General features: G+C 41.8%; 2 protein-coding genes and 1 pseudogene across 2 annotated transcripts; all 3 read right to left on the bottom strand.

Annotated features, from left to right (window-relative positions):
- The window catches only part of LOC131302589 (protein DETOXIFICATION 14-like), a 145086-nt pseudogene that overhangs the window by 45354 nt on the left and 75369 nt on the right, over positions 1-24363 (bottom strand).
- LOC131302581 (putative disease resistance protein RGA3) lies at positions 4616-8074 on the bottom strand. The gene is made up of 2 exons (XM_058329292.1): positions 5669-8074; positions 4616-5131 (listed from the first exon to the last, which is right to left on the bottom strand). The coding sequence occupies exons 1-2, from the start codon at positions 7962-7964 to the stop codon at positions 4734-4736; spliced, it is 2694 nt and encodes an 897-aa protein (XP_058185275.1). The 5' UTR covers positions 7965-8074; the 3' UTR covers positions 4616-4733.
- LOC131302593 (2-hydroxyacyl-CoA lyase-like) lies at positions 8554-12160 on the bottom strand. The gene is made up of 2 exons (XM_058329310.1): positions 11341-12160; positions 8554-9176 (listed from the first exon to the last, which is right to left on the bottom strand). The coding sequence occupies exons 1-2, from the start codon at positions 11746-11748 to the stop codon at positions 8862-8864; spliced, it is 723 nt and encodes a 240-aa protein (XP_058185293.1). The 5' UTR covers positions 11749-12160; the 3' UTR covers positions 8554-8861.

The following is a 24363-nucleotide window of genomic DNA, read 5'->3' on the forward strand; positions in this document are numbered from 1 at the left end:
TTTTCGAAGCTAGAATTAAATGAAAACAATTACTTTGACTACAAAAAACTAGGTAGACTCCTTGAATGACTCAATGACTCTTCAAACGACCAAATGACACTAAACACTGTGAATAGATATTTAAACTAGAAATTAAAAGACATGATAAAAAAAACTCCTCGTTTTTAGTAGAACCATTAAATTTCTGTATCATTCTCCCCTGGTTGAAAAAGATTCGCTCTCGAATCTTCACCGAATTCTTTCCATTGCATTCACTTCCTTTTTTTTCTTTTTTTCCACAAAATTTCTACTTTTACTTTCACATCAACAATCTCATTAACCATATTGAGTTCATAACTTCTGGTTGAAGATGCAACAAGAAGTTTCTTTGTAATGGTGTTGGCCCTTCCAACTCCTGCCACATCAGGTGAAACCACAACCAATTCATATGAGCAAAGTGGTTTTCTAGCAAGATAATTAAGAATTCCCATTGCACAATCACCCTTGTGCAGTTTAAGAACTTGTTTACAACTCTTCATCAGAATCAACCCTTGCCCCCGTGCAAACAAATTTTGGGCATTGCCTACCTCATCAAAGCACAATGAAAGTGATGCCTTAGAATCAAAATTCATAGGAATAGAATTCTGGTTATCGTATATGATCAAGAACCCGTCTTCGGTGTACTCATCATAAACTGGAGGCAAATTCCAATCCACTAGTGCTAGTGAAGAAGAAGAATCCTTGTCTGAAAAGATTTCATCCGGCGTTGTTTGAAATTGCGAGCAACAATAACTTGCCATTGAACCCAAAGCTCTGATACCAATTTGACGCCGGATTTTTCAGACGGGACGGAAGTAAGATAAAAATGGATAATCGGGTAAAGCTCACCACCCAAGTTAAGGAACCAACGGGATAAGATATCACCACCCGAGGATTTAACTAGGGATATAGGGCTAGGGAACCGCTCACCACTCGAAGGAATCCACCTAAGAGATACAGAAACAGAGAAACTCGCCACCTATCGGAATCCACCAAACGATAAGAGCTACAAGAAGAATTATCTTCTCACAAGCCAAAGGCTATTTTAATTCAAACACATTCTCTAAATTTCATTCATAGCAACCTAATTTATAGGCACACTTGGAACATCCCTCCAAGCATAGGAAAAATAAACTTAGATTTTCAAAGCTAGAATTAAATGAAAACAATTACTTTGACTACAAAAAACTAGGTAGACTCCTTGAATGACTCAATGACTCTTCGAACGACCAAATGACACTAAAAACTGTGAATAGATATTTAAACTAGAAATTAAAAGACATGATAAAAAAAACTCCTCGTTTTTAGTAGAACCATTAAATTTCTGTATCATTCTCACATAGAACACATGCCTATACAGAACATCTGGATCTCAACATGGCTATTTGATGTAGATGGTAGTGAATGCCTAACCGTATCTGTTCTTCAGATGTATGTTGTACCCATTCTGCTGCAGAGGATCTAGGCCATATGGAACAGTGGTGAAGCTAAGAAGATAACCATTACAGTTATGATTGAGATGCATAGTAAGTTACTAGTAACATACCTATTAGAAACATGTTTAGGGACGGCCATGTATCCCCAACAAAATTATTAACATGATTTCTCTTTACTAGTTTGCTCTATCTAGGTATTCGTTATTACAAAAATAAAAAACTTCAGGTTCATGCTCATGTAACTATTAAGAGAAGCAAGCCCGCTTCAGACCCAGCCAAGGAGAAAATGGCGATCCTAAGAGTGCAGTGGGATGTGATGGCACATTTTGAGACCCTTTTCCTCTCACCCTCCCCCGGTTCTGGTTCAATGAACACTACCAAATTAACTAAGCTCACCGTGATTCATATACTTGCATGAACCCAAGGAACTGATGCCAGCAATTATTTTGAACTTTATGTGCCACCAACTACTATTCAAAGCGTAACCTCCCTGCTTGGTTTGAATAGGATGTGTTACATATGGTTCCCGAAGTACACCGAAACATAAAAGATTGGCATGCTTTTGAATAAAGCTGCTGCCAGTACAAATTCGCCAGTGAAGCTTCAGTTTCGGCTTCATCTTACTATGCAGATAAAGGTAAGTGTTTGAGCTCCTCCCGTCAAGGTTGAGAGACAAACCCAGAAGCATGCTGCCTTAAAGGTTGGTAGCTACTACTTCAAACAACAAAATCATCATACAGTTTTTCCATCCCGCTTACCTTCAACCTCTAACCAACTTTAAACCACTCTTAGGGGTTAAACCAGTTAGATGTTAGAACCATGAAGACTAATGGCTTATGGTTTGAGAGACTTGAAAATGAACACAAACCACAGCCAAAAAGAACACTCCTCACCCTCACTTTAGCATCTATGACTACTTCATTAACTTATGACAACTGCATTATCAGCAACTTGGAGAACTGACCGAGACAAACTATAGATAGTCTCTGATAAAAAATAAAAAAGACTATAGATAGTCATGACTACAAAACCTATTGCCAAACATTTTTAAGCCGATGATGAAACCTAATCCAATTCAAAACAAACTACTACACATTTTTTGTCCAAACCGGAAGAATCACTGTAATTAACTGATTGTTTTCAGAATTTTTATTCCTTGAACTGAACCTAATTTTAGTAATGATAAAATAAATAGGAATCCAAAAATTGCACCCACAAAAAGCAACAATGAAATGATATTTTGAAGTACGACGACATGTTTATACTTCAGAAAGGTTGTTGTATGGCTGAAAACGATTGAATTTATGAAGTGCTCAAATCATGACCTCAGAAATGCCATACCTATCCAAACTTAAAATGGTGAAGAGATGTTTGTTATCATTGTTCCCATTAGAACCTAATGGTGATATTTGATTCCGAATCATCAAGGACGATAAGAACCATTTCGTTCATCAAAATTAAAAGGCTCCACCACAACAGAGATTTGGACAATAGGATAGAAACAGGGAATGAGCGAGAGGAAAGATAATAGTACACTAAGGTGCATAGAATTTATTAGTATTTGAAATTGTGGCAATAATTTATTACTTTCCCACTTGACCATTTCAATATGCATAAAAACTGCAAAAACAACAGATGAAATTAGTCTGTTGGATGACACTAAAAAACTGTACAAGAACATTACTCGGAAAAGGATGCATACTTAAGATTTGGGAGATTTTTCATGGTGGCTACAAGGAAAACCAATAAGAAAAAAGGATGCACAAAGTAATCAGCATGTGAGAAATAGAAACATGAAAACACTAAAACAAGAAGGGAGAGTGAGAAACTTACGTTCTGTTATTCAACACAGTGAAGGCCAGAACCCTTCAAAATGGAAAGCATGCTGCATCTAAAACCCCAGCTTTTCATTCTGGGAACTAACTTCGATGATTTCTCTTGATTAACCATGCAATCAAATCTGGACTCAAAATATGCGGCCAGACATGAATCTAGGAAAAAAATGGCCAAAGTTATTAGAATGTGCACTCATGTCAATGTAGGCTGGGGGAATTAACTGGAAAATAAACTCTATAGGCAATCGTTTTCTTCCAACTACAATTGCCACTTCAAATATTGTCTTGGTGACTCCAAGAAATTCGGAACATGGGGTCACTCATAAATCTCAATCCTCTTACTAATTAATTGTAAATTTTTTGACAACTCGATCAAGCTGTTTGGGCCAATTTACGTGCATGTCGACTTATTCCTAGCGATCCAATCTCACCGTCTACTATCAGGGAGTACGACTAAAGCCGAGGCAAAGCCTTGTATGGAGTAGCCACATAAAAGTTGATTACACCTAAGAAGTTTCAAACCTAAGAGCCAGCTAAAAAGGAGCAAGTGCCAAATCTCAAGCTTCGACCACTAGGCCAAACCCTTGGAATGCTATTATTAATTAACAAAAATATCTATAGTACATTTAAAGCTCAAACAAACATTTTTTTGTGGTGTTTCAAAAGGAGCTGGGTTTTAGCTCATTCGTCTTTTATTCCACCGGTTAAATTTTTTGTGGTGTTCCAAGATTGAAAATTTTTCTAGTTCGGGTGTCAAACTTTAATTGGTCATTTATTAGTTTTGCAATTATTCAATATAGCAATAGTTTAAAAAAAAAATCCATGGGTCGCCCAAATTGTAGCGTGGGCTAGAGCAGGTTTTAACTAGTTTGGTGGGTTTGGATGAAAAAGTTAAGTAGCATTTTTCTTTATCTTTATTCATAGTTTTTTTTTTTTGCATTTGTTTATTTTGTGTCAAATTTTTATGGCTTATTGATTCGTCTCAACGAGAAAAATCAGAAAAATAAACAATTATTTTCGAAATTCATAATTGTTTGAATAAAGACAAAAATAAGTCAAAAAGACAGTCTTTTTTGCTTAATTTTTTTCTTTTTTTAAAAATTATGAGTTTTGATCAATTTTTTTTTATTTTCCAATTCCTCTCGACGAGACGAATCAATAAATCACAAAAGTTTAACACAAAATTAACAAATACAAAAAAAAATTTGAATAAAGATAAAAAAAAATAAGTCGTTTTGAATTATTAAGTCGAAAGAAAAACCAACCTCTAGATTGTCTGTCAATCGTCCAAGGACTGTACTTGTTCGTCGTTTATCTGAATATTTTCAGCCAATCCTCGCCACTCTCTTTCTTGCACCGCCTCTCCAAATTGGGACATTCCCCAATTCGCAGCTCTCTCAGATTCTTTTGACCCCTCAGCCCATCCGGTATAGACCTCAGATTACTACAACGCCGAATCTCTTAAGTATGATAGCGACTGGAGGCTTCCTAGCCAGTTTGGTAGAGAAATTAATCCTTTGCAATGGAGTATTATCATATTCCGGAGAGAATTCAAATGTCGCATGCCCTCTGGAAAAGATTGTATCTCTGGACATCCAATGATACTGAACTCTCGGAGTACCGTCAGATGTTGCATTCCCTCCGATAACGACCTTAGTTTGAGACAGTCTACAATATGTAAGGATCTGAGGGAAGTTAAGCCTTCCAAGCCCTTAAGGTCTGTAAGACTGTGACATCCAAATATATCAAGTGAGTCCAGAGAGTTTAGGATTTCGAGTCCTGACAAATTTCCTAGTTTAGGGCAGTCATGAAGTCTCAATAGCTTCAGAGAAGACAAACCAGACATCTGCAGAGTCTCGATATTGGGCATAGACCGTAGCTGTAGGGACTCCAAGGCCTCGTGATTTTGAAACAATCCGTCCGGAAGAATCTCCAACTGGAAGTTTTCTATCGAAAGAGTGGAAAGCGAAGTCAGATTATTCACGGACTTGAGTAATATTTCACTGTCACCGATCCGCAATCTCTTAAGTGTTGGAAGGGCAGGCAAATTAGTTAGCTTGGGGCAGCTGTTTATATCCAACTCTCGTAGGCGCGGGAAAATATCTTGTCTATCCATTGTCGTCCATTCCTCCAAACTCGGCATTCCTCCAAGATGACATTCCTCCAAACTCCTCGGCATGCCTCCAAGATTGAGTGTCTCCAGTGCCTGGAATGAAATTTCTCCATCTCCATAACACTCAGAGTTGAAGCACTTCAGAGAATCCATTCCACCGATATTGAGTTTCTTAAGGGAGTGTAGTTTCCAAAGAGGCGGAAGTTGTTCACATCGTGAACAAGAATATAGAGAGAGCTCAACCAAATTTTTAATAACCGAGCACAACATCCAATTTGGAAACTTTGAACCTCGATAATAACTTATACTCAGCTTTTTTAGATTCGAGTGAGGTTGGAGACTCTCAAGCAACCCTTCAACATCATTGGGTAAGTTTTCTTCTTTGTGATCACTCCAATGTAAATTCAGAGAAACAAGATCATGTTTCCCCTTCAAATTGGCATTCTTGACGTCGGCTGGACTTCTTACATTATTAAGTTTCTTTATTTCTAGCTCCCCCGCAAGATTTAATTCTTTCAGCTCGCCAATACGGTAACCCTCAGCTTGGCCCACAATGAATATGCTTAGTCTTCGTAGGGAAGTCAGTTGTCCCAATTTAGGAGGCATAGAAATAAGAGAATCACACCCTTTAATGTCCAGGTCTATGAGATTTCTCATATGTTTCATGCGTTTGGGCAACTTACAAAGCTCAAAACAATTTTTAAGTTTCAAAGTCTCTAGGTTTTGGAGATCACATATGGATTCTGGAACATATACTATGCAAGAGTACGACATGTCGAGGTACCTAAGATGGTTGGAGTTCGAAATTAATGTTGGTACTTTCCCAAAAATATTGTAACCACTCAAATCCAACACCCTGAGATACTTCTGCTTGGATATCCAAGGAGACACTTCTTCCCAAGAAAAATCATGGTTTGGATGTAAAACAAACGACCGTAGAGATGGAACCTCAAGCATAGCCTCATTCAAAGTTACTCCCCCTGCTGATCGACTGTTAAGAAGCACGTGACGAACCTTTCCTGGAACTTTCAGATCCTTATGCGGGTCCATAACATATAAATCATATTGCATAATAGATAGCGCCAGATCATGCATAAGATCATGCATTTTACATACGGTTTTGCCATCGAAATATTCCTCCACATCTTGTAAGAAGGACCTCCAAACCAAGTCATTAAAAATCTCATGGCCCGTATCATGCAAAGTTGTTTCTCCCTTGGAGGGAATAAAACCATTTGCCATCCACAGCTCAATTAACGTGTCTTTCTCCATCCGACTGTCTTTAAGGAATATACAACAATAAGCAAAACATTGCCTCAAGTGTGGAGGTAAATTGTCATAGCTCAACCTTAGGGCAGGCAAGATCGTACTTCCATCATCTGGTAGATCCCAAATCTTACTATCCCTCACAGATAACCATTCACTTTTACTGCTTTTAAACTGCATGAGGCTTCCTAGAGCTTTTATCGCTAAGGGCAACCCTCCGCATTTTTTGGCTATCGCCTTCCCAATCTCAAACAGCTCATGGTCTTCCTCCATCCTTCGATTGTCAAAAGCTCGTTGCTCAAACAAGGACCAAGAATCATCCTCCGATAGACCAACCATAAGGTGCACAGGAAGCGTAGCCATAATATGAGCAACTTTCTGACTCCTTGTTGTCACTACAACCTTACTGCCTTTAGCTCCACACCTAAGTACGTCTTTTAGTCTATCCCACTTCTCGTGGTACTCATTCCACACGTCGTCCAAGACAAGCAAATATCTCCTGCCGCTCAATTTTTCTTGGAGGCGGCATTGGAGTGGATCCAAGTTTGTGATATTGCACGCGCCTCCTTCTATGGACTCTACAATCGCTCCCGTTAGTCTCTTTATGTCGAAATCATCGGACACGCAAACCCAAAGTCTTAAATCGAAGTGCCCCTCCACTCTCTTATCATTGTACACCAATTTAGCGAGTGTAGTCTTGCCGAGGCCCCCCATGCCGCATACAGCACACACCGAAACACCATTGCGGTCGCTCAAATCATCGAGCAACATGTTAATTATCCTTTCTTTCTCGTCATTCCTTCCAAGAATTTCGGATTCATTCACGAAGGAACTAGTCTGTCTTCCCTCCACCCCACGAGATTCGGGCACCATCAAGCCCTCCGTCAGGTGAAAACTTCTCTCTCCAGCAATTCTATCCAAACTCTCCTTAACACCCTTAATCTTATTCCCCATCTTTAAACGAAATATAAGCCGATTTGGAAGAGAGAAAAAGGCACTTACTCGGTGTATTTGAGAATCCAGTTTTCGTTTGAGGGCTTCGGTGGTGAATTCGTCCAACACGTTGTCGGCATCGTAAGCTGAATCCTTGAGCTTTCGGAGCCAATTCTTGATGGGCTCGCTCGTCCATTGCTTGGCCTCTGCATCAACAAGCACTACCTGGATTGTACTCAAAGTACTCTCCAGATTTTTCAGCTCAGTTTCGAGACCCCAGGCGATTCCGAACTCCTGTAGGGCTGAGGAGGTCAAGGTCGTGAAGATTGTCTGTAAGAGAGAGGAGAGGAGTACATCTGCCATGGCCCTGTTTTTCTTTTCTCAAGGAGATGAGATGAAAAGAAATGCAGAGTTTTTGAAGATGAAAGAAAGGAAAAGAGAATTGGGAGTGAGAAAAGTAGGGAGGGAGGGAGGGATAAGGTTTGGGTGGGCATGGTGGTTTCTTTCATTTGTTTTCCACATAGGGGGCTCCACACGTTGTTGACTTGAGAAGAGAGAGAGAAGACCAGACCCCAGAAAACAGTGTTTCAGTACCATACCATGGCTCTTCGCGTGGGTTGCTCCGAAATTGGAAGGTTACTTCTCTCTCTCTCTCTCTCCCTCTCTCTGGTAGCGAATGTCAATTCCACCCGCCATCACGCGGGAGATTTCAAAACGGTAGATGCGGAGAGGAATTACCGGAGGAGAGTACAACCAAAACAAAATGAACATGGAGAGTAAAATGAGAGAAAATAAATGGTACTGTACTAATTATTTTTGAACTCCAATTTCTTCTAAATCCTCACCAAATCACACTCTACACGGACTGTTAAGCCTTTTTAAAGGGATGGTTGGGGCGACAAGAAGAAAAATAGTAAAACAGAAAACTTCATTTCCACTTTCTTAAATAAAAAGGGGGTATTCATATCTTTAACCACACGATCAAGATTAAACATGAAATCTAAATGTAGAATCCATCAACTCTGTAGCTCTATATGGTACAATTATGGTGACCTTGTCCCGCTCTCACTTGAGCAAACATACACAACACAAGACTCCCTTCAGTCGACAATTTATTTGAGTACATCAACACCTCTTAAAACAAATAATCCAAAAGAAAGAAAGAAGAAAAACTCTACAACAAGATCCTAGACTCACATTATTGAACATTGTCGTACTCAGTCCGCAAATCAAATTTCCAGCTCGAGCCCTACAGCCACCTCAGTTCTTGTGCTGAAGTCTCCCACTTTCAGCACCAGCATATGGATCGATCGTGACGTTTATCACAGCTGGCTTCCGGGCCGCGAAAGATTCAGTAAGAGCAGATTTGAGTTCATCGGGTGTCTCGACAAGATAACCCTTGCCCCCAAAAGCTTCAATTAGGAGATGATAAGCTGCACCAGGGACAAATGAAGTAGGTGCAGGGTCATCCTTAAAAGGACCAGTAATTTCTTCAGGGCTTCTCCTATCACCGCCATATACACCACCGTTGTTGAAAACTATCACCACCACAGGTAACTGATATCGAACCAACGTCTGCAGAAGTTCAAAAACACAAAATGCATAATTAGAGATGGTACATATCTTGATTTCCATGTACAAAATTAATAACCTCATTAATTAGAAATATCAAAAGATCAGGGCTGGAAAGCTAAAAAGTATAGTAGTATCTCATAGAGACTACATGATTAAACAGAACATCTGGATCTCAACATTGCTATTTGAAGTAGATGGTGGTGAATTTCTTACATACCTATTCTTTTAGATGTATGATATACACCGTTCTGCTGCAGTGAGTCTAAGTCATAAGGAACAATGGTTACGGAGAGATGATAAACACTACTGTCAGGAATGAGATGCATAGTAACATACCTAGTATGAAAAAATTCAGGGATGACCCTACATCCCTGTCAAAAGTTTTAACATGATTTTTTTTACTGCTTTGCTAAATCTCGGAATTCGATATTACAAAAAGAACTTCACGTTCATGCTCATGCCACTAACCACCTAAGATAACTTAAACGGAAACAGGCCCGCTTCATACCGAGCCAAGAACAAAATGGCAATCCTAAGAGTGCAGTTAAATGACATATGAACACTACCCATAATAACTAAGCTCAGCATGACATTATAGCCTACCCAAATTCGGATTCTTGCACAAACCCTAGGAACCGATGCCAGCAGTAATTGTCGAGACTTTATGTGGGGTACCAACTACCAACAAATAAGCATTCAAAACATAGCCTCCCTGCTGGGTTTAAATAGGATATACATATGGTTCCCCGAAGAACACCAAAAGATAAGAGATTGGCATGCTTTCGAATCCTCCTTAAGCTTCTTTCTTTTCTTTTTTTGCACCGAATCCTCCTAAAGTGGTTGAGCCCCTCACATCAAGGTTGAGGGACCAACCCAAAAGCACACTGCCTTAAAGGCTGGTAGCAACAGTACTCATATACATCCGCTAACCCCAATGACGAAATCATTGTCCCAGCTTTCCTTCAACCTCTAACCACCTTTAAACCACTCTTAGGGGTTAAACATTTGTTTCTTAGTAACACGCATGAATACTTCAATGAATGGAGGAAATACAAAACCAGTAGTTCGAACCATCTATTCTAGTGGCTTATGCTACAAGAGGCTTGAAAAAGAACCCAAATCACAGTCGAAAAAAACACTCCTCACCCTCACTTCACCATCTACATCTACTTCCTAAGCACCAATAAAGGAAGATAAAATATCTGTCACCTTTTATTAACTTAGGACAATGGCTTAATCTGCAATTTGGAGAACTGACCAAGGCAGACTATAGATATTCATGACTGCAAAACCCGTTGCCTAACATTCTTTTAGCTGATGATGAAATCTAATCCAACTCAAAACAAACTGCTACATATATTCTGTCCAAACCAGAAGAATCATTGCTATGTTGGCAGAATTTTTTATTCCTCGAACTGAACCTAAATTTAGTAACTATAAAAGTAAATAGAATCCAATAATTATATTTTCAAGTACGACGACATGTTTACGTTCCAAAAGATAGTTGTCTGGCTGAAAATGACTAATTTCATGAAGCGCTCAAATTATAATCGGCTAAGAAATGCCTACAACTTAACCTCAAAACTTACAGTGGTGAAGAGAAACTTGTAATCATTAATACCAACACAACTTAATGGCAATTTTTGGTTCCAAATCATCAAGGATGATAAGAACTGTTTTATTCAGCAAAATTAACAGGCTCCACCAAAACGAAGATTTGGACAATAGATGGAAAGGGGGAACAAGCAAGGGGAAAGATATTAGTACGCTAAAGCTGCGTCAGCAAGCAATTAAAAACATAGAAGAATTCATTGCTTGAAATCGTGCAAAGGATGAAAGTGAACCAATACCAACTTTTTTCAAATCTAGACATATCTGTATGAGCATTAAGACAAATTGAGACATTTCTGAGTTGACAGCCACCATCTCTTAGTGGTCATGGAAGTACCTTCTCCAGAACTGAATACTTACACTTCTTACAGCAGAAATGCAAGGGGTAACATTTTGATGTAACAAGTGCACAATTAAGAATTCAACAAGACAAACGCTTTGTCTTTGCAACAATTCTATGCCAATACGCTATGATGCAAGATAGATGAGTTTTCCATTGTCAGAAGGATAAAACATATAGATGTATAGACAATAGGCAAGTACGGAGACAAACCTCAACTTCCATAGCACTAAACCCAAATCCAGAGTCCCCTTCGACTGCTACCACAAGCCTGTCAGGTGAAGCCACAGCTGCAGCAATGCAGTAACCAAGACCAACCCCCATTGTCCCCCATGTCCCAGCATCAAGCCTAGTCCTAGGCTCCGTCTGAACCAACACAGACCTACCAACATCCATTGTGTTTGCCCCTTCAGAAACAACTATCGGAGCAGGACTACCCACTCCCAAAATTGCATCCCTTATAATTCTCATCGGTGTCAGAAAATTGAACGGCACAACGTCCTTTGCCAACTGAGCCTCCATTTTTGACACGTTCTCATTCGCTTTCTTTTGTATAGCTTCAACCCAAGGGTGAGTTTTCCCCAAGCAAAAAGGGTCATCCTTAATCTCCTTATTAATCATCTCCACAACCTTTGCTGCATCTCCAACCAAACCCAAACAGGGTTTTCTCAGCTCAATTTCCTCCTTGCTTATATCCACTAAGATGAACTTCACATCTTTCGAGACCACTTCGGCGGCTCCCCAAAATGCAACAACCAATTAAGCCTTGCACCAACTACGAGTGCAACATCACATTTACCAATGGCTAGTGACCTCGCCGCTGTCGCAGCAAGCTCGTGGGTGTCGGGCAACAATCCCTTCCCCATGGGAGTAGGCGAAAACGGAATCCCAGTAGTCTCTACCAGCTTCTTCAATCCATTCTCAGCTCTAGCAATAGCCGCACCTTTACCAAACACAATCAATGGCCGCTCTGCGTGCCGTAACAACGAAACCGCTTTCTCAATCTCAGACTGCCCAACAATTCCAATTACCTGTTAGCAATTTCATGTTAGTGAACTTGCATAGATCAGACAACCATACTCTATCTACTGTCCCACATATGAGTCGTGGTGGTAATGCCCATCGAGTTGTTCTCCTAAATCTTTATTTTTATTTTTTTCGTCTTTTTCCAAATTTTTGTCAAATTCCTATTCTATTTTTTGGATTAATCATTCGAGATGAGTCTAAAAAAGTTTTTAAAAAAAACATGACGAAAACTTTAAAAAAATTCATAGACGGAACTGGTTGTTAAAATCTTACGATACGGGATACATATCACACCCCGTATCATTTTTTTTATAGAAATTCTACGATATGGCGGCGTATTCCGATCCACAGCGTATCCTACGATTATTTACTGAGAACAAATCAAACCATATTTTAAGAAGTTGAACACCAAATGCGTCCTGATCTTTTCATCTAGTTATGGTCGTGCATGTCCAAATCATTTAAAGAAAATCCAAACTCAAAGCTTGAATAAAAGAAAGAATGTATTTCGATCATGTTTTGCGTGAATTTTGTAAGGGAACTTTTTCTCTTCCCTTAACTCATGCACCAAAAAAAGCATCAATGCAATAGACCCTATCTGAGAGACTTGGATTTTTCAACCTAAAAGTAATTTTTTTTCATATATAGAACACTTATTTTTTAAATATACACCGTATTTTTAGATTATAATTAGGTATAACAAAATTTTATTGTACATTAGTTTCTGTTAACGTATGTTACGATACATAAAATCAAATAAACATACACGATACGTATCCCAATTTTAAAACAATTTACAATTGCTCCTAAACTTTTCTCAACAATCACAGCCGAAATCTAAACTTTTCCCAACAATCGTTTCATTTTTCTACACTTTCTTGATTCTCTTATTAAGAGGTATCCAGCATCGTGGGACGAGCCCGAGAGGTTTTTGAACCGTCCAGTCGATATTAGAGGACACGATTTCGAGTTCGTTCTGTTTGGAGCAGGGAGGAGGGGGTGCCCGGGGATTTAGTTCGCAGCAGCGATCGATGAGCTAGCTGTCGCAAATCTTGTGCACAAGTTTGATTTTGCATTGCCTGATGGGGTGGAGTTGGATGTGAGTGAAGTTGCTGGTATCACTGTTTACAAAAAGTTCCCCCGGCTTCTTGTTGCAACTCCTTGGTCTTGCTAATTGGAGTACCATGTGAAAGTACTTCAAGCTCTTATTGTTGTAGTATGAATGATGAAAACATATATCAACTTCACATTTGAAAAGCTCCTCTCCGCCAGAGCAACTGTGATCGGTATAATTAATAAAATTCGATAAACAACACAAACCATTTGGAAACTACCATATATCAAATAAGACCTTATAGAATCAAGGTTGTCAATTGATTATGTTACTTTTCACGGCAATATTGATTTCAAATATCTAAATTCTTGGAATAACTCATCCTCATAAATATGACCATGTTGTTTGTATTCCAATAACTTTTCTAAATTTTTTTGGATGAAATAATGCATACTCCAAATTTTTTTCTTTACTGGATTTATATTTTTTTATTCACAATTTTTTTTTTCTTTTGGTTGCCCCATGTCGGGGGTTGCCTAAACCCACTGGCTTGCAGGGCTTACCCCTAGCCGGCCCTGATATCAAGTAAGAAGGTAAGTATTCAGTTCGTTATTAAAAATAGCAAGTTATTCTTAAAATATTTTTTATGGTTTCTTGAAAAAATTTAGCTCAATCTAATATCGGTAAGAACTGTTTCAAAATTCGTAGGGTTTTTTAGAATTTGTAGGGTGCCCTACAAATTGTGGGGGTGGTTTTCTTTGTGATCCTTCCTGTATTGCTGTCTCCGTGCGTTGAGCGGTGAGAGATGACGCCGGTCTTGATGTACCTGCAGAACCGGAGGGGGATGTTCCTCCGGGAAGAAGCTCCAACGAACTAGTCAGTAAGTGGAGAGAGAAGAAGAAGTTTAGTAAGAAATATGTTAGTAGAAAGAAGAGAGTGTGGTTGTCAATGAATCCAGAGAGAGTTTTTTAGTGATGATGCCCTTCTATTTATAGGCGAAGGGGTGGAGTGATGAGCAAGTTGGCTCTACTTTCCACGTGTCGCGTAATGCTCGGATGGCGTCCTGCAGCAGATTCATTTAATGAGCACTTCTTCTCAGATCTTACAGAGTCACATGGGTCGATGTCAGAAAGGTCACATCGTTCAGAGATGTCACTTCGAATATCATAAAGGACAGCTTACTTATCAGAAGATAGTTCTGGAAGGTTCCATAAACGTCTACACTCGTTAGAGCCCAGTTATGACATACGAAGAATATCCGAGTGTTCAATGTTTTATCCGAAGAAAAACTTAGCCGAACGAGAGGACATCCCCGAGCGATTAGTTAAATCGCCGAGCGAACTCAAAAACATTTACGTTCGGTTAAGGCACGCAACGTTCGGTGACGTACACGGGCATCCGTCTATCAGTCAGATATTTCGGCCCCCTACAATAGCCCCTCAACTCCTGCTTTTCTTGCTCGGACAAGAAGGAGTTGAATAGAAGTTGGCCAAACAGCAAAGTAGCTCCGAAGAACGAATGACCAGACGAATCGTTGAAGTTGTTGAACGGAAAAATGCCTGGAATTTTTTTTTTTGACACGTGCTTGCAGCTTTCATTTAATGCTTCTGTAACCGCCGATTTGAAACGTTGCCAGGTGTCACGATTATATTGGGTGGCGATACGGCACGTGTCCCTCATCGAGCGTCACATCAATCTCCCACTCAAATCCAACGGCCAGGGTTCAAGACGCTTCGAATTCTGAACTCAGTATAAAAGGGGCGGGGTAAGGAGAGAGAAAATCACTTTCTCTCCCATTCTCGATCATCTTCCTTGTTCAAGCGCCGTTCCAAACCAAAACATCGCCAGAAATCTGCAGATTTAAAGGATTTGACCACAGATTTCTCTTGATTTTTTCAGGTATTTCTCGAGTTCTTTCATTTCTCAATGCATTTTGATTACTTTCGAACGCTTTTGCCCCCCCTAAGTTGGCTTTTTTCTTTTCGTTTGGACTGAAACAATCGCCTGATTCCCCAGGTGTTCATGTGTTCTTCCGAACACATGATCATCTTCAAATCGTGTTCTTTTGAACACGAGGGTACCTTTAAGTATGAGTTTGTCCAAAGGAACAATCATTAGGAAGCTTGATAATTCGTATTAAGCTCCTTAATCTCTGTTTCCCCATTGGAAACACGTAGGGCTCCCCATCGTTTCCTTGAGCGGTAGGAATCCCTCTTTCGGAATTTCTTCCAAAGGGTGATCGTTCGGGAAGTACCCGAGTAAAATTGAGATCTCTCAGAATAACATAGAACACCGAACATAGGCACTTAGACTCCTGGCCATGCAAATCGCTAACGGTCTCTTCCCTTGCACTTATTTGTTTCTAGGTATGGAGTCTTCGAAGTCAACTTCTTCGGGCGAATCTTATCGGTCGGTGGATACCGGAGCTTCAGATTTCGGTAGGGTCGATCCTGGGTTAGCCGAAATGATCAGAGACTTCGCCCGGAGCTACCGAACAGGGTCAAGTGGAGGGGTTCCCGAAGGAGTAGAAGGAATCGATTATCCCGCTAGGGTGATTCCTCTCCGAACAATGGGGCCAGACCCCAATATAATAGACATAGACGAGGAGTCATCTAAGAAAGAGTTTCCTCACGATGAAGCGGGAGAGGGCGAGGACGCCGAGGGAGCAGACGAAGCCGAGTCGGAAAGAGAAACTCCTGTTGCTTCGTTAAGCCGAACGAACGAGGGAGCCGGTGTTGTAGGTGAGTCTTTGTCGCAACTTCCGAAGGCGAAGAGGAAAATCGTTCAACTGGATCCCGACGTAATTCCCGACCGAACGAGGAGGGACCCTTGCCCTTACTTGGAGTGCTTCCAAGACAATAAGAGCCTGAACCCCTTCCGAGCCGTTTACGACGTTCCCGACGATGTTATTATCACGCCGGTCCAAGGCCCCCGGATAAGATATAGTGACGAACACATCACCGTTCCCTTGATGGCAATAACAGAAGGGGGCCTTCGGTTCCCGATGCACAGGGTCTTGAGAGAGATCCTTCATCGCTTCAAACTTACTCCATGCCAGTTGAGCTTGAACTCTTACCGTATTATTCACTTGGTAATCATACTCGCTGAGGTAAAGATGTTCCGACTCGAGGCCTACCATTTTTTTGAAAATTACATGATGTCGAGAAACGTTCGGTATTCTCGGTACTACCTCTGCTCCCGAAGGAAGATGCAAAAAATCATCCCCGAGGGCATGTACGACTCGGAGAAATGGGCCTCCGACTATGTCGAGGTTCGGGAAAATTTCCAATTCCCCGAACAAGAGTACTGCTAATTCGAAATCGCCACACGAAAGGGAACTCCGAGTAAGAATAGTTGCCCGTTATTTTAATGTTATTCCTTCTGCTGTTCTTATTATACTTATCTTCTTTTTTTTTGTGTGCTTTTCTTCGGCAGATACCACCAAGCTCAACAAGGTACTTTTAAGGGCGGCGAGAGGTTGCGGTCTTGCTGACTCCCTTCTCACCATCCTAGCGGAGGAAAGGGATGCCCCAACAATCCTCAAGTACAAAGCTACGTACGAGGGTCGGATCCGACGAAAGGTGACCGACGAGCCTGAGCAGTCTTTCGACGTTGGATCCGAGGACATCCCAGAAGAGCTTCTGCCGAGCATCGACAAACCTCTCCGAGGGACAATCCGATTACCTACCGAAGAAGAACCTTTCCGCGAACAAGAAGATATGCCTCCAAGGAATATCAAGGAAGTTCTCTAGAAAAAACTGGAGGAAAGAGAGAAGGAGAAGGCCCAGCTTCGAAAGGCTGGAGCGCCGGGCGCTTCGGGCTCGGCTCCAAGCAAGAAGACCCCCCCCCCCCCCCCCCCTATAAAAAACGTCCGTTGAGTGCCCCTTCTTCCCCGAAGGAACCGCTTGCGAGCAAGAAGAAAAAAGCGGCTCCGAAGGGGAAGAGCCAGGAAGCAGAACTTCCGAGGGGATCGTAGGGAGAGGGAGAGAGAGAGAGAAGGGAGACTGCTTCGGACCTCAACGCCCCATGGGTGCCCAAATTTATCACCCCGAGCAAAAAACAAGTTTTAAAATCAGACAGTCTCAAGGAGGATCCCTCCCTGGCCTTTACCCTCCACTCGGGCCTGGCTTTACCGAGGGATATACAGAGTCCCCCGTCTCTGAAAGCAGCCCTGAGCGAGTACTACTATCATGCTGGAAGAGTAAGTAAACTTCTCATACTTGTAATGATTATTAGTTCACTCGCTCTAGTTTTTCGGAATAACTTTAATTCTACTTATGAATGCAGGCCACCCAGTCCATCATGAGTGCCCAGTATTATCTCACCGAACACGACAAGAAGTCGAAGCTGCTGAAGCAGTCGGTTGAGCACAACAAGGGCGTAGCCGAGGATTACAAGAAGAGCCTGGAGCAATCCGAGCTCGTGCGACAGGGCCAGGAAGTTCAGATTGCAAATCTGAATGACCTGATAAAGGGACTAGAGGACACGGCCGAGCGCACAAGAGCCGAAGGAAAGGAGGAGGGCCTAGCTGAGGGAAGAGCCTTCGGGCGAGAAGAAATGAAGAAGGAAATGGAGAAGGAGTTGGAGAAGGAGCTGCAGGAACAGCATAACAAGGGGTACGATAAAGGGTACGCCCAAGCCGAAGAGGACGTAGCTGATCAAATTCTCAAAGTTCAGGCTGAGATTAAGGAAGGCCAACACAAAGAAAGTTTCTTGCTCGGCTACAACATGGGTTTTGACGACGGAGTTGAGCCCGATGATGAAAGGAGGAGTTTGGTGGAAGTACTTCCCCTCCCCCCTGCCGAAGCTGAAGCAGAAGACACAACAGCTGATGTTGCCGACTCTACCACCGCACCAGCCCCTGCAGATGCTCCAGCAAATTGAACTGGCTTTCCCTTTTTGCTTCTGTTGTCGTTTTTTTTTTTTGTTTTTTGTTTTTTTTGGAATATGGTTGGCTCCGAACAATTGGAACCTTGCCAAACCATTTGGATGTAATTAAAAGCAGGTCGGAGGATCCCTCGGTGAATGATTAACAATCTTCGTTCTTTGTTTTAACAAACTTGCAAAAATTTGTTTGTTTTACAAGTCTTTTTGCTCGGATCAGAGTCATTGTGTATCCAAGTATAAGAATTTGTCAAGTCTTTTTGTTCGGATTAAGTTAATTGTGTAGCCAAGTATAAGCCCCCTGTATTAGTGGATGGTCAGTGAAAAAATGAGAATCCAGTAAGGCAAACAATTGGGTACACAAACAATGAGGCAACAGCACCGAAGGTGAGAGTAGTTATCCGAAGGAGAAGACTTTGCGCTGGGAGAAGTTTATTTGAGCATATTTCGTACTAAGGGCTTGAAAAATTGCTTCGAACGAACAAAACATCGTAAAAGACGAGGGTGTTTACCGAACAAAACATCAATGGCTACGAGATTTTCGCCCGAACAAAAAAAATCATCATGGGCTACGAGATTTTCACCCGAACAAACAAATTATCATGGCTATGAGATTCTCACCCGAACAAACGAAGTGCGCGTCGAACGTACCAATCATGGGGAGGAAGTACCAGCGCCCCAAGGGCATGAACCCGGGGCTAGATGAGATGCCCCAGTTAAAAGAATAATAGAAAAAACAACTGAATAGTTAAAACAGACTTGTATTAAGTACATGACGCTCAAAGGCGTATTTGCCGAACAAAAATGTAAATACAAGAGAAGAAAAAAAAACAAAAAGTGGAGGAGGCTAATACTAGCCATGGAATTTCCTAAGTTTTTGAGCATTCCATGGATTAGCGATAGGCGTGCCATCCATTTCAGCAAGCTTGTAGACACCATGTCCAATCTTCTCCACCACTCGGTAAGGTCCTTCATAGGGATCCTTCAGCTTGGTTAGCTTTGAGGCTTCAGTAACCATCCGAAGGACTAAGTCCCCAACGTTAAACGAACTAGCGCGAACATTCCGGTTGTAGCCCCGTGCAACTTCCTGCTCATACGCAGCGTGCCGAAGGTTTGCATTGTCACGTAGTTCTTCGGCGAAGTCTAACTCGGCCCCCACAAGTGCATTGTTATCCACAGGGTAAAAATTTTCTGTTCGAGCTGTAGGGATCATAGTAGACAAGAGGAGGACAGCTTCCATACCGTAGGCCATAGCAAATGGAGTACGGCCGGTAGACCGCCGAGGGGTGGTATGGTAGGCCCATAAGACATGTGGAAGCTCTTCCACCCACTTACCGAGCTTCCGATCCAGACGACGCTTCAGCCCCCGGGTGATGGTCTTGTTAGATGCTTCGGCCTGTCCATTATCTTGAGGATAGGCCACTGAGGAATTATGGATCGTGATGTGGCGCTTTGCATAAAAAGCTTTGATGGCGGACATGACAAATTGGGAGCCATTGTCGGAAAGGATGGCATACGGTACGCCAAACCTCGAGATGATGTGCTTCCAAATAAAACGTTCCACGTCACCTGCGGTGGTCTTGATCATGGGGGAAGCTTCAACCCACTTAGTGAACAAATCCGTGGCTGTGAGCATATACTCAAATCCGCCGGGCGCCTTCGGCATCTTGCCAACTATGTCAAAAGCCCAAACCGCAAATGGCCATGGACTAGTGATCATTTTAAGGGGAAAGGCAGGCTGGTGGATGAGAGATGCTTGCTTTTGGCACCGAACACATCGTTTCACTTATTCTTTGGACTGCTTAACCATCTTCGGCCACCAATAGCCTTGCGTCAGAGCACGCTGTGCAAGGGACCGTCCTCCTGAATGCGCCCCACAGCTTCCCGAATGGAGTTCCTCCAGAACGGCATGCACAAGGTCGTCGTGGACGACACGCAGATCGGGGCCAATGAAAGTTCGTCGGTAAAGGTTGTCGTTTGGATCCAGAAAAAAATTGGCCGCTCGGCAACGGAGTTTGTATGCTTCTCGTTTGTTCGATGGTACCACCTGGTTCTTTAAGTAATCAATCACTGGATCCAGCTGACTTACACCGAGGGAGATTGCCATCACTTGTTCACACGGCTGTTCGAAGCTCGGAGCTGTGACTTCGTCAAAGGTAATAGTGTGACCGCTCGAGGTCTTGTAAATAGAAGCAAGACCTGCCAGGGCGTCAGCATGTGCATTGTGCTCCCGAGCGATCCATTCTACTTCTACTCGGCCAAATCTTCCGAACAGGGCCAATACATGGCTTGCGTAAGCATTCATATGCCAATCTTTGGCTTGATAATCGTCGTTTAAATGACCCACAATGAGCTGAGAGTCACAAAATACATGAACCGAATATGCATCAAGCCGAAGAGCGAATTGGAGGCCTGCAATCAGAGCTTCATATTCCGCTTCATTGTTCGTCGCCGGGTATCCAATCGAGACAATGCTTTCATGCACCGTCCCGCTCGGAGACACAAGGACGATGCCTGCACCGGCCCCGTGAACGTTAGAAGCTCCATCCACGGTCAGTCGCCAGGCGTTGCCAGAAAAGAGCAGCCATTGCCGCTTTGGTTTCTTTCGTCCGAGGGAGTACCGAGCACGAAGGGGCTCTGCTGGACGGTTGGTTGGTCCTTCCAAAACCTCTTCTTCCTGAATCCGAGCTTTTTCAGTGGCGGTGGCCATGTCTTCGTCTTGCAAGCCGGGTGTGAGTTCGGCAAAAAAGTCAGCCAAGGCCTGTCCCTTGATAACTGTCCGAGGTTCAAACTGGATGTCGAAATTGGCCAAGTCTTGAGAGAATTTCAGGATCCGGCTTGACGTGTCTGTCTTCCGAAAGACAGCTTTGAGAGGAAACTCAGTGAGGACCACAATCCTATGGGATTGAAAGTAAGGCAAGAGGCTCGTTTTAGCTTAAACGAGAGCCAACGCCAATTTCTCCATAGGCAGATACCTCGTCTGAGAGTCCGTCATCGTTTTGCTGGAATAGAAGATTGGTTGATGCTCCATCCCCTCTTTCCGAACAAGAACCGCGCTCGTTGCATGATCAGAAACAGCAAGGTAAAGATGCAGATCTTCATCGGGTAGGGGCTTGACGAGCAAAGGAGCGTGGGACAGGTATTGCTTTAAAGATTGCAAAGCCTGCTCGCACTCTTCGGTCCATACGAATCTGCATCGGCTAGTGGTGATCGCTCGAAAAAACGGACGGCAGAGATCACTCGAACGTCGGATGAAACGGTTCAGGGCAGCAACCATTCCCGTAAGTCGCTGTACCTCTTTAATAGTAGTCGAAGCTAGGAGATTTTGCACGGCCAAGATTTGTGTAGGATCAGCTTCTATCCCTCGGCGACTTACCATGTAATCAAGGAACTTTCCCGAGCTTACGCCAAACGCACACTTCTCGACATTGAGACGCAGCTTCCATTGTTTCAAAACAGCAAAGACCTCCCCCAGGTCCCGAAGGTGGTCCCGATCGAACGTGCTTTTGCAAACCAGATCGTCGATATAAGCTTCTATTATTTGGCCGAGCATGCCAGGAAACATCTTCGTGATGGAGCGTTGGAAGGTTGCACCAGCATTCTTCAGGCCGAACGGAACAACCTTGTAGCAGTAAGTTCCCCGAGGAGAAATAAAGGCCGTCTTCTCCTGATCTTCCGGATCCAAAGTTATTTGGTGATAGCCCCGATATGCATCCATAAAGCTCAAGCGTTCGCATCCTGCCGTTGCGTCCACCATTTGCTCAATCCGAGGAAGGGGGAATCGATCCATAGGGCAGGCGTCGTTGAGGTTTGTGTAATTGACACAAACCCTTAGTTTCCCGTTTTTCTTCGGCACGACCACTGGGTTGGCAAGCCAGGAGGGATATAAAACTTCCCGAATGATGCCAGCCTCCAATAGTTGATCTACTTCTGTCATTACAACTTCGATGTGTGCGGCTGACGAGCGTCGGACTTTCTGCACCACTGGCCGCCTACTTGGATCAACATTCAATGTGTGCATGGCAAAACTGAGATATACAAAATAATCAGTTGGATTGACTGGTTTTCTGGTAAAACGGTTGGGTTGATGATGTGGCAATTATAATTCTAGTCATTTGAAAATCGATATATTCATCTTTATATCCATCAAATGCATTTTTCATACCCATTGGAGCCTTGATTTTTGGATTTGGGGATGAAAATATTAATGACTATCCATCCCGCCATTGGATTTGCTTTTAGAAGTAGCATCAATCTTGAATCAAAGGACTAGAAATCTACAAACAAACCACGACCACCTCTACAAACAAACCATCGAATCAGTTTAAACTCCAAAAAAGCCGTTATCAATCTCTTTGTGAATGTTAGCCGTTTGACAAAAAAAAAACCTCTTTGTGAATGTTTATAACAATATGGGACCGGTTTCATGGACAAAATAAATAACACAACATTTGATACAAGGTGTGGGACCCATTGTGAAGTTTTTCGTGCCATTCAATTTGTTTAAAACAAGTTTTTAAGATGTTTGTCCCTGTATTTGACAGGATAAAAATTGAACAAATCGATCAAGTTCTAATTATTAAAAATATATTTTAAACAAATTAAATGGCTCCGATTATTAGCGTGTGGCTCCAAACAAGATTTGTGTCAAAATTTTATGTTAAAAACCGTGTCTGATTATTCATCTAACTTGCATGTGTTTTTCCAAATGAGTCTGGTTTATTCCCCCAACGTTTTTCCAAATGAGTTTGGTTCATTCCCCCATAGAGAGAGAGAGAGAGAGAGAGAGAGAGAGAGATTAATTAATGCTGTACAATGCTACTATTTCCCGCACTTTAGGCGGTTAAGGTTATGCGAGCATGAAGTACAGAAGCTGTGAGCAAATTTTCTAGGTTTTGTTATTATGTTACCTGTTTAGTCAGATTGTTATTTGAAAAATTAGACATAAGAATGGTAAAATAGTTTTTATTTAGAGGAAGGACGCTAACAAAATAATTTTCAGTGGAGGTCCTTCTACTTTTTGAGTTTTTTAGTCATAAGGCAAAAACATGTTTAGACACTTTTATAGGATTTTAGGATGCACTTTCCTATTATAAGATTTTAGTGATTTATGCACTTATTTCATAGGGTACCCAAGGGTTTTAGGGATTTTTATATATAAGGCACCCTAGGGTCTTAGGAACTTTCATAGGCACATTTATTCTTATGGTTTGATTGCAAAAGGTGCTTGTTCTTTAGCACAAAAAATATAAATATGAGGGATTTTTGGCTAAGTCTCCCATTGTTATTTATGTTTCCTAATTAGTCTGGTTTCCTTGTTACACGTATTTTCTTTATTTGTTAGTTTCTTAATCACCAAGTCATGTAGCTTATATAAAGGCATGTTAGGATTATTGTTAGAATCGTCACACACACGCAGACGATTTATGAGTATAAAATAGTAAAGAAATCGACACAGCAATATACGTGATTCTCCAAAATCGGGTACGTCCATGGGAGCAAGAGCGGCTACTGTTCCGCTCCGGCATCTAGCCTTCTTTCTAGAACTTCTCAGTATCTCTTCATATTTAACATATGAGCCACAATTCTAACAATTATGGTTTGTACACAATCAATAATACATTTTTTCACTTTTTTCTTTCACATTTCCAAAAATGACTTACGGAAATTTCGAAAGTAAAATATTTTGCACTAAAAAAATGTTTTACTTCATGTGTATCCATCCAAATACGTGGGCAAATTAAAATATTTTCCTTCGAAACAAACAGAGCGGCCTTGTTAATAATCTGCTGTTCTCCAACCCTTTTCCTGCTAAATACCCACTCATTTCGTGCCAACCATACATGCCTACCAATAACAACCAAAGAGACCCAGCAGTTCTTTGCGCTTAGCCCCAGAGGCTGATTCCATTTACCCTAATCCACATTTCTCCCAACCATGCCTCCACCATCGTCTCCAGTCTGTAGCGAGATGGGGATAGTAACCACACTCTACACGCCCTATCAGCAGGGCCGGCCCAACCCCAAGGTCCAAGAGGTCTGGCCCTTGGGCATCCTAAAAATGTCCAATTTTTGGGGCACTTCAATTTTTTTAGTATTTGGGTTTGACTAGAACTCTTTTTTAGTCCAATACCATAAAAAAATGCCTATCTAACATGCAAATAAAGGCCAACATGCAAATAAAGGCCCAATAACACATATGACCCAAAAACTCGGTGGCATTTTTGTAAATCAGAGAACTAATTGGTCCATTTTCGAAAAAAAGAAAACAAA

This window comes from Rhododendron vialii, chromosome 10a (assembly GCF_030253575.1).
Source record: "Rhododendron vialii isolate Sample 1 chromosome 10a, ASM3025357v1".
NCBI classification, from domain to species: Eukaryota; Viridiplantae; Streptophyta; class Magnoliopsida; order Ericales; family Ericaceae; genus Rhododendron; species Rhododendron vialii.